Here is an 11,600-nt window from a genome sequence, read left to right as displayed (position 1 = left end):
AACTCTCAGATGCATTTTATTAAGATAAACTGTAGATATATTTCCTTTCAAGCAAAAGCTGATCTGAAAGAAAAAGAATTGAATTGACATAAGCTTCATTAAAGATGCTAAAAAATATTTAAACAAAGCTTTTAAAATACTGCATACTGACTGTCTGTCAAAAGTGACCCAAAGGATTTTCATTATTACAGTCGGGGTTATTCCCAAGGTTGACATTAACAATGATGTAAGAAACAGCATCAGTCAAAACGGTCATGAAGAGCAACTTTAGTATTGAAGGCACAATCTGTAACTGCTGAAAAACTTAATCGAAACACCACACGTTTATTCGAAACATGACAACACAGTATAAAGTGTAATAGGAGTGTTGTCACCCTTCTGTGTTAATGCTGTCACGGTACAGATTGAAAACTAACAAAATAGCAGCCAAACAGGTTTAGTTGTGGAAAAATTAGCATTAGATTTCAAGCAACAGGCGTCTTTATGAAGCTGAGGTTCACACGTTAATGATGTGAAGCTAAGCCAGAATGTACAATTCATGATTTCATGTAAAATATGCAATAACAAATATGTTTTACTAGAGATTTGATTTCACATCATAACTTCACCCTGATGTTGTACAGTATAATCCTACAAAAGTCACAAACCATTAAAATAAGCAGCAGGTTGTTTCTTTCAAAAACCCTTCACAGAGATATTTCAGATATAAGAAATCAACTGAGCTGTGAACATTTAAAACGGCAGATTCATTATTTTTCTGGTACGCTCAATATCATAAGCATTAGAGAAAATGCAGAAGTGGTTGGCATTTGATGCCGAATCATAAATTAAAAGCTGGTGGAAAATGAATGCCTTAAAATGTATAAAGTAAGACCAACTCATGTAATGCCATAGGTCTGGTACCACAGTTTCAAACTATTACATGACAGCATTAAACATTAAAATTGCTTTTGCGATACAGTTTAGTTTTAAAAATGCAATCTTCAATTTCAACATACCACTTGAGCAGATTGAGAGTATTGTTCAAACATCAGTGAAGATACTCTCAATGTGTTCATTTGACATCATTGGAAACTCATTTCAAATATTGAATTGCCAACCATAGTGCTGTTTAAGATATTAGTATCAAGTGATAAAAAAATACAGTGCAAATAGATCCTGAACGACATATCTGTGGAAGAAAAACACCAACACACCAAAAGTAATCATCAAAAAGTATCTTAAAAACTGTTTAAAAAGTACCACAACATGCCCAAAAAGACATTTTTAATACAACAAGATGTGACAAAATAACAGTATAGCCTTACCTTATTGAGTGCAAACCACAATGCCAAAAAGAATATTTAAATCCAACCATATAATAAAATAAAATGTTACTACCCTCACTATAAACTCAGTCGTTTATGAATGGTAACAATGTACAGAACATTTGTTAATGTTTTAAACAAATTTTATAAATGTTCTTTAAAAAGATTATCCACAATCTAATCAGCCCAACTTTACCATACACACTTCACATTTCAGTCTGCTATTGGAGTGAACCAACATAACTTGATATAATACTTTGAGCTATTTAAGCATTCGAACTATAACTCGTTTAGTTTTCTGCCAAATTATGAACAGTTAAAATCAGATATTTGACAGTTCAAGTAAACCACTTTTCAATAAGTCAATTGCTTTTATAAACAGGTAGCATTTTTAAAAGACCTGTAAAAGTTTCAGGCACATGTTTTGGAGGTGGAGGAGTGGTGAGGCTGTGAACATGATGGGGGTCAGGAGTTGGTCAGAGAGGCACTGTTGCTGCTTGCTCTTGGTTTCTGTTTGTCATATTTCACAGACACAATGAGGAAGATGAGGAGTGTGACTCCCTGTATGGCTGCCAGGAGGAAGAAGTAATAATTCAGTGTGCAATCGTTGATGTTTCCTACAGAAGGAGATATAGAGAAAGAAATACAGTTGTTTAGCAAAATAAACGATACCACAGATCGTGCATTGAACACAGTCTTTTGAAAAATGTCTAAAACTTGAGACAGCGCTCAAGGAAAGAAAGTGCATAGCAGAATGTGCATGTATTGAGACATGCATTTGATAGCACACATAGCCATGCCAAAGAGCTACTCTAAACAAAAACTTCTTAACGTCTTGAAAACGTGCTTCTAATAGGCAAGTGATGCAACAGAAGGGCTAACGGTCAAACAATAATTTAATTTAACATAATTCTTGACACGTCCGTCAAGAATGTGTTTTCAATGGAAAACTAGCTCAGTGGAATGGAATAACGTCAAAGATATGAATATTAACAAGATGCGCCACTGCCGTTACAATCAATGGCAAAGAAATAAAACGCTCAATATGTCCGCTCAAGCAAAATTAGTAAAACGAGCCAATCGTCAATCGAAAAAAGACTGACGATTCTCTGGGGCGGGGCTTTCGTGAGGCACTTGCCAGCCTGTGCGCAGGTGAAGTAGATGAGGCGATATCGGAGTTTTAAGTGCAATTTAAGCTTAGCAAACCAAAGTTATGATACAGTTCATGTCATATTATATTATTGATCGGAAGTATGCTGTTTAATCGTGATTTTCTGCCAGCGTTTTAGAAATATCTGCCTTCCCCATTCGAGTAGCAATTTAGCAGCAGAAGCGTACAGAACTGTGTAAGTGTAAATTGTGTCTTGTTGAGTTTTAGTACTGTGTTAAACTGAGAAATCGCTTTGTATTTACTTCCGCTCTGTCACGTGGTGAAACCGCGTGTAGTATCGTTCCTTCGTTCGTTCTTGGGCTAGTTTAATTTGTTTGCTTTGTGTGCGCGTGTCATCTGAGGGCGGGGCCAAACGCCAGCATTGTTATTTAAACGGAGATTAGTGTTCAATCTGTAGGAGAAGCAATTTAGCAGCAGAAGCGTACAGAACTGTGTAAGTGTATCAGAGCACTCTACGCAAGTCCTAGTCCAGGCTCTTGTCCTGTCCAAACTGGATTATTGCAATGCGCTTCTGGCTGGACTTCCTGCTTGCACAATCAAACCTCTCCAGATGATCCAGAATGCGGCGGCAAGAGTGGTCTTCAATGAACCGAAGAGAGCGCATGTAACTCTGCTCTTCATCAGGTTACACTGGCTCCCTGTTGCCGCCCGCATAAAGTTCAAAGCTATGCTCCTGGCCTACAAGACCAACACTGGATCTGCACCATTGTATCTCCACTCGCTAATGCAGATCTATGTTCCTGCCAGATCACTGCGGTCTGCAAAGGAACAACGACTAGTGGTACCATCCCAAAAAGGAAAAAAGTCACTCTCCCGTACCTTCTCTGGATCTGTTCCACATTGGTGGAATGATCTACCAGCTGCTACAAGATCAGCAGACTCGGTTGCCATCTTTAAAAAACGCCTAAAAACGTATGTTGTTATAATTGCTTCCAATGTTTCCTCATCTGTAAGTCGCTTTGGATAAAAGCGTCTGCCCAAATGACTAAATGTAAATGAGTAGATATGACTGTGGACTTGCTATGGCTATGGCTGCCCAGAGGCGTTGAAAACATGGCTGCCGAGTGGCAAGACTTCCGTAAATGGACTTTAAAAACGTGAAAAAAACTTTGTCAAGTGCTACTTTCTATTTATTTAACTGTCCCTTTTTCAGTAGTTGGATAACTTCTGTAAAATCATATTATAAAATATAGCGATATCCCACTTTAATAAATATTTATAACAGATTCCTTGCTTTCATCACCCTCCCCTTTTAAGCATCTGTGAGATTGCTATTCTAAGTGTGTACAGGTAGATAGCGTGAATCTGAACATCTGTGTGTATATGTGCTGCATTCATGTGTCAACCCTAAGAAAGAACAAAACTGTATTTCCAAAAGCAATAGAGCAAACAGGCAATCTGCTCTGCTCATACTACCCTAACTCGACTTCGATAAGCGTGTCTGTTCTAAGCACCCACTGGCAATCTGAAAACCCATCGACTCTCTGGTTTACTCAAGCAAAACCAAAACCAGTATCCCTTCTGCATTAAATCTCTCTCTCATTTCCCCCTCTATGAGCAGCATATAGAGCTTTAGAGCAGTCAAGGGTTTACACCAATAGTACTTAAATAGCTACATCTTTTCAAGGTGGAGGAAGAGCTGAGAATGGGTTCACCATGTTGTGAGCTTAAAGGGATGGTTCACCCCAAGATGAAAATTCTGTCATAATTTATTTAACCTCTTCTTCATTTCAAACCTGTGGAACTTTCTTTTCTCACCACAGAACACTAAAAATGATATTTTGAAGAATGATGGTAATTGAATAACGTGGCACCCGTTCCCTTACATTGGGTTTGTGTCCTTACAATAGAATTGAATGGGTTTTTTAGTAAACGCTGTTGTTTAGTTACCAGCATCTATCAAAGTATCTTATTTTATGCTCTGCAGAAGAATGAAGTCATACAGGTTTCAAATGAGAAGAGGGTGAGTAAATAATGACAAAAAAATGCATTGCACCTAAGAGGAACATAGAATACTATGATGATGTAGGGCTGGGCGATCTTCCCAAAAAATTCATATTGGGATCTTCAAAAAGAATGCCGATCCACGATCTGAATTGTCATACAGGGTTGTACATTAAGTTTTTTCCACATAGCACTGGTGCTACCGAGGTTTGAACAGTTGTACATGTAACAAAAGTATAAATATCAACAAGTTATCATCTTGCACTGAAATACAAATGCACGGATCATCACATTAATAGATGTTTAACAACGAGGACATTAATGTTTGTCCACTTAAAAATACTGCAGTTGCCTATTGGGCAGTCGTGGCCTAATGGTTAGAGAGTCAGACTCGTGACCAGAAAGTTGCCAGTTGGATCCTCAGGGCCGGCAGGTAACGCCCTTGAGCAAGGCACCTTACCCCTACATGCTCCCCGGGCGCTGCAGTGATAGCTGCTCACTGCTCCGGTTGTACATGTGTTCACGACTTGCTGTGCGTGTGTTCACTACTCTCTGGATGGGTTAAATGCAGAGGTCACATTTCAGGTATGGTTCACCATAAATGACAAATAGGTCACTTTCACTATTCTATAGTATTTACTAGGCCTGAAGTAAACTGCAGTCAAATTCCTATATAATATAGTCTGTTTGAACCTTACTATAGTAAATAGTATATTTGTATTACTACAGTTGATCAATTTACATCAAGAATACCACAATTTGCTATATCAAATACTATAGAACACTACAGTATTTTTTCATTCGAGCGTTTAGGTTAAACTGTGTTTGATTTTGACGGGTTGCCATGAAAGACGCTCCCACAATAGACACTTGACTTTCAGTGTAAGTTGTTCAGTACACAATAGTTTTTTCCAAACAGTGAAAACAGTTAAATGCACCTGAAATAAATTCAGTCAATATTAAAGATATCGTTATATTTTCACAGAATATTCTGTAGGATGATTTTATGAAGGACTTTTGCTGGGTTTTCACTAGCAGGGTCAAATTTTGTAATGAACAAATGTTAAATGTCTTATACAGTAAACCAATATTTTTTAAATATTTATTTATTTTCAAAAAACATATTGTCCAGACCTCCGTTTGGAAGAAAATATAAAGACCGGACCTCTTTGAACTTTAATTGAACACCCCTGGTAAAGGCTATATGAACTGCAGCCAGGAAACAAGTTTCAAACGCAAAATAGACTAAAGCGAAGTAAATAAGCGGTGTGCCATTGACTAACGTCACACGAAAACAAGCCGTCCCGTCTAATGAATTTGCAAAACTGTATCGCACGCGTCAGACCTCGCAGCACGACGAAGTGATCGGAAAGCATGCAAAGCTCTCGCGGTGCTTCAATGCCATACGCCAATGGGTCTGTGCAGCGCTGAATGTTGTCGAACACGCCTCTTGTTTTAGACATCAGACAATATCACGATTCTGGCGAGTCCATTGAAAAGTGGATTGAGGACGCCTTCAAGATCGGTCTCGATTTAAGATCGCCAGATCACCCACCTCTATGGTGATGTAAATCGCTTGAAAACTTAAAACAGCATCTACAGACCACAAGGAGAAAGCAAAATAGATTTGTTGTGTAACAGACGATCACTCAAGAAGTCCTTGTCATTTTGTTGTCCACAGCCTCGAGAAGCAAAACAGGCAGAAGATAAGTGCATTATAAAAGACATTGATTAAAGACATGAAACATGAAATGGCATGAAGATCAAAGACCAAACACTGTGAACGAGCGAGTGGCAAGCCCATTAGATACTACTTTCTTCACCATAGGCACATCCGAAAAACAGCATTTACTGCCTAAATGAAAGGCATTTTATGAAGCAAGGACTACAAGATTGCAGATACTCAGAAACGTCACAACTTCCACACTCTATATGGATTTGCTTCACAGGAGCACGTCTGTGATGTACAGCGCATGAGGACGAAGGGTATTTGTCATTTTATGATTCAGAAAGGGAGTTTAGCAGTGTAACATCTGAGGGGGCTTGTAGACGTTTGAGACGGGATCGTGGCCTGGTGCTATTGGAGAGGAAGGTGTTTGGCTGTCTAAAGGATTCGCATGAAGAGCTCGCAAGGGAGGTGCAGTTATATCCAGACGTACTTGACGTCCCGATCCAATTCCACTTTCACTCCCCAATAATTTCCTGCCTCATTCTGCTGTATCCATCCAATAACCTGTTGTGACTATGAGAACCTCAAGATCAATTTCTTAGCTGCGTTCATGTACTCTCTAACAGCGGGCGCTCCCCAATGACAACAAGTGTTACAAGCAGGTGGACAGTTTGACTGAGAGAGCAATAGAGCTTGGGATCTGGTCGCCCTCCAGCAAGGGAAAACAAATGCCCCTGTCTGTGAAAAACGCTGCATTTACAATACCGACATGCCACAGTACAGCTAAGAGCAAAAACCACGATCAATACCCACAAACAGGTAACATTCACGCCACGGGGCGACACAAAGTGATGGAAACAAGCAGAATAAAATAATACATGCTTTTTTTGTTTTAGTGCTGGGAAGTGACGTGGTTGTTCTTCCCATGCCTCTGACAAGCTGACACGATTTAACGGCAGCGCTTGGCAGGATGTGGAGGTTCCGGTCGCCTCGCTGAAAGGCAAGACCGTAAAGAACATTCAGTCAAAAAACGGAGAGGGAGATATATCACGCGACACGCTCCGAGGAAATTGCTTGCGCTTCCCTCAGGAAAGTGGCAGCTGTCGCGGCTTTGCGGCGTTTGGGCTGTAATGGAAAAATAAACATTACTGGAGCACAACTGCGTGAGCCTGACACGAATCTCAAACAGGATGTGTAGTACAAGAGCTTATGCGAACAGAAGCAACACCACACTGAAATCTTAAGACAAGATTCGGAAAAAGAGAGACTTGAGGGGGAAAAAGTAGTCAAGAGAACGTGTTCTGATGCAAATGCTAAGCAAAATCAAATCGCCCCAAGATGAAAGGGATTAACCCAGTCATGTCAATGTTGATGCAAATGAGAAAACTGGAATATATTTAAATATATTAAAACATACCGTATATTTTTAAACAATACAAATAATATAGATACTACCTAGGTGAGGACTTTTTGGTTGTCGCTTCAACTTTTAGCGCTTAGTCCTGTAACTAATCTCAGGGAGTGACAACCACAGTCTACTATAAGAATAACTACAGAAAATGCAGGAACTGACAATCGCATTTATCAAAACTCGACGTAGTGTGTATGGGACCGGGGTTGCGTTTCCCAAAAGTCTCGTTAGCCAATATGGTCGCAAGTTCAGTCATTCCAGCATAGTTCAACCATTTCAGTGTTTCCCAGAACCATCGTTCAAACAATCAATCGCAAGCAGCATCACAAAGTTGTGGTGTTGGAAGTTGGAACTACAGGTCTAGAGCTGTGGCATCGTTCCTTTTTATTATGACATTTAGACGTAAATGGATCAAGCTTTTGATCAAAGTAAGCAAGTAACACACAGTGCATTCTATATACATCATTCTGAATATATACAAATTAAGTTTAACATCTCTTAACTTGTCAAGAAAATAGATGCGATGTTGTTTGAAAAGTGCGCATGGGCGGCGTGCTCTAGGACCCTGGGGAATTCCTGGTTGGGATGACGTAGGAGGACACGTATCAATTAATTAAATATCGTGAAATAAAATAACAGATGACAAAAATAGAATAACAAAAGTAGTCCTTAAATGCAATTCATGTAATTAAGTTTATCATGACATTAATTCGATCTGAACGTATTTAGTAGTAGATGCACCACATGTCTGGCGTCATCAACTAGATCGCTGAACTAACTTAGTTCAAACAATTGATCTTGGTTTCTGGAAACAGTCATAACTACATTGTTAATTTCCCCAAGTCTGTTTTTGTGAGGTGCAAGAAAATAACAGTGAAAGTCTTAAGTCTTTACTTTCCAATGCAGACAAGCCAAAAAATAAACAATACAATTCTGAATAATTTACATTTTCATAAAGACCAAAAAAACTAAAATGTATCTTTACATTTATGTACTTGGCAGAAGCTTTTATCCAATGCATATTTTTCTGTGTTGGGCTAGATTAGATGTTTTTATTACACTTGTTGTTCTTATGTTGTTGCAATTGCATCTTTTGTTTACCTCATTTGTAAGACGCTTTGGATGAAAGCATCTGCTAAATGACTTAATGTAATGTGCTGAGCTTTATGATCTAAGACCAAACAACAAAAAATAAAGGTGGTTTAAAATATACAAACATGGCAACACTGCAATATTTTAATGTTTTAAATATCAATACATTTCTGCTTGTTTTATGCATAAAACTATTATTAAACACTTATTTTATGTATTAACTTATTTTATATTTTCTTTCAGAAAACTCAAGTTAACATCTTATATTGCTTCCTTAGAAAATGCACTTAAAATGTCTATTTGTACTTCAAAACAAGATAAAAATACAAAGTAAGAAATTCATTCTTTACATTGTAGTTCTCTTGACTTTAAATAGTGTATATATATTTTCACATGCCCTCATTTCACGATACATTGCACCCTGGGTTCTGGAGTGTCAGTGTATTATAAAGGCAGCTACAGCAGATACCATAAGGCACCTGGAGGTCTCACTCTACAGGGGCCGATGACTGCATTTGTCTTGCTGCGGGCCCTCTGCAGTCCATCATGTAGCGATTTTATTAACTTTTCCTTGGCATGTCGCCCCGTATGACACGCGTGCTGCTCTTTTTGGTCATTTAACATTCTGTATCTGTATTTATCACGTGTGCTTCAAAAGGGTATACCTGTCACGTGTGAGGGCTTATCTGGCCTAATTTGGAGGTGGTGGGAAATTAAAGATGGAGAACTGAAGGGGATGTAAGGGAATTCATTTGGCCCATTAAAGGTGGCTTACGTGTCATCGGGCGTAACCGGCTGTGCAAATGAAAATCCGACACCTTTAATCCACTCCTGAAAGAGCAGGATTCAGAGAGAGAGAGAGAGATTAGGTTAAAGGAGGTGGAAGGCAAAAGATACATAAAGTCAAAAGTAATGCCCCACAAATTGACACCTTCACTTTTTCTTTGAAATATCTTGAAGCTCAGCTTTACGAAGAATGTAAGGAGCTTTGGCATAAAAAACAGTTTGAGTCAAGACTCAGCAGAATGACTACACTATACTGCTAGACGAGAGAATCAGCAAATATTAATAACGGATAAAATTGTAGTTAATGAATGCTTTATTTCCTGTGAGCTTTTGGTCTTTTGTGCATTTTTGTATACTGAACAAAACTCATATCAGAGTACTGTGAACCCTAGGACCTCCGTTTATCTTCAGGACTCAAATTAAGATTTAGAGGTCCGGGACCTCTATAGACTAGACTTTGAACCAAACATCAAAGTGCTGAAACAAAAACACAGACTATTTTCAACAATTTCCTGACTTCTGTGTTATTTTCCAACGCACGTTCATGAGAGCATCCGGGGTCAACACTGCACGACATTTGATTAATAATATAGTCAAGAATGATCATTACTTTGCGCTAAACTTGTTTATAGTCCGTTATTTTAACATATGTTTAGTCTAGCCAGATACCATGACAGCTGATTGGAAATGGTGTTTTGTACTCACAAGTAACTGAAGCTGCGGTTTGGTCATGAACGTGCTGCTTCTGCCGCTCACTGAACAGAGGAGAGGCCAAGAGAGACCTTTTTCCACTCTAATGTGTATCCAAACAGACGCACTGCGCGCCTTTGTGTCTATGCGTGCACGAGATGCAAAGGTCTGTGACAGATGCATCTGAACCGCAAGTCTCCGCTGTTCACACGCGCCTTCAAGTAAGCTAATGTAAGTAAGCTAATGGATAAAAAAACACGTCCCTTCGAGATCGTGACAAATTGCCTTTATTGTAATCCGTCAAAATGACAGGCGGCCTTAAGATTTTTCCATCACTGGTCGATGACGGAGAATTTGGTTAACGCTGCCTATGCTTTCAAGCACACAAGAAGTCAGAATCTCAGTTAAACATATGTTTACACTAAAACACACACTGTGCACATGATCTGAGGGTTTAGGGGGTGTCTGCTATGTTCACTCTTCTCACTCTCTTGAATAGTCCAATAATCAGTATTGAAAAAGTGAGCAATGGGCTCAGCAGGTTGGCCAGGTGTAGGACGAAGTGAGTCAAATGATCAATAAACTCCTCTGAACACATCACTATACAGCGGACTGAGGGGATAGATATTGGTTTAACTAACACCGCGACAGGAAGAAAGGAGCCAATATTAAAGAAGTTCTTCGAATTTAGGCCGCCAATTGATTTTAATCAAAATAACTACAATATGACAATCCAATTAAATCCCAGCAATATCTACCGAGAAAATTCATTGTGATTCAAAGAACTAACTTTTTTTCTGCATGACATTAGAGACTAAAGGTCTCGTGGGATAAGTGTCTCGTCACACCGGATAAAAGCATCTGCTAAATGAATAAATGTACATTTTGCGATCAAGGTTGTTACATGTGAACATAGTCACAAGTTCACAAACAAGAAATAATCTCGTATTCCGACTGTCATACTTTTTCAAATAGGTTGTTTCAGCTGTACAACAGACCACCAAGTTACATCTCATCGTTGTTATTCAGTGTAAAGGTTTAAAGGTTTGTAAATCTTCAAATTTAAGCTTGAATTGTTTCAATGAAAACTCGACTTGAAAATACTTACATATGAGTCAGGAGGTCAATAACTGGTCCATTCACCATATCGGTTCAGCATTTTTGCTGCATCATTTATTTAGTTAAATTGACAGCCCTGGTTTCATCATGTTAAAATACAATTAAAAAAGCTCTTTACGAAGGGACACACATCATAATAACATATTATTACCACACAAAGAGCAACTACACTTACTGAAACAAATAAAAATGGAACAGACTCCTTCGGAAACCCGAGCGAAGGAAGTGCTGTTTTTTGTTAGCTTTATCTTCATTTATTTTTCAGTGCTTTTGCTGGCCACACGCTCCTTATTATGGACTTAACAGGCTGCCAAGCGCTTTTCAATTACATCCACAAAAGACAAAACAAGAGCTGCCCATAAAGGACATTAAGCAGCCCCATAAACGCTTGGCAGGCTGAACGCGGAGAGT

The 11,600-nt window shown here is 38.8% G+C and overlaps 1 protein-coding gene across 1 annotated transcript in view; it reads right to left on the bottom strand.

The window, feature by feature from the left end:
• slc15a4 (solute carrier family 15 member 4) overlaps positions 1–11,600 on the bottom strand; it is a 49,722-nt gene continuing 38,122 nt past the window's right edge. The window contains exon 9 of the mRNA XM_079468089.1: positions 1–1,924. Coding sequence (XP_079324215.1) covers positions 1,773–1,924 — 152 coding nt within the window. The 3' untranslated portion in view covers positions 1–1,772. The remainder of the gene's footprint in view (positions 1,925–11,600) is intronic.

The sequence above is a fragment of the Barbatula barbatula genome, assembly GCF_947034865.1.
Source record: "Barbatula barbatula genome assembly, chromosome: 11".
Taxonomy (NCBI): domain Eukaryota; kingdom Metazoa; phylum Chordata; class Actinopteri; order Cypriniformes; family Nemacheilidae; genus Barbatula; species Barbatula barbatula.
The sequence above is the reverse complement of the archived record's forward strand: the minus strand, read 5'-3'. Positions and strand labels throughout refer to the sequence as shown.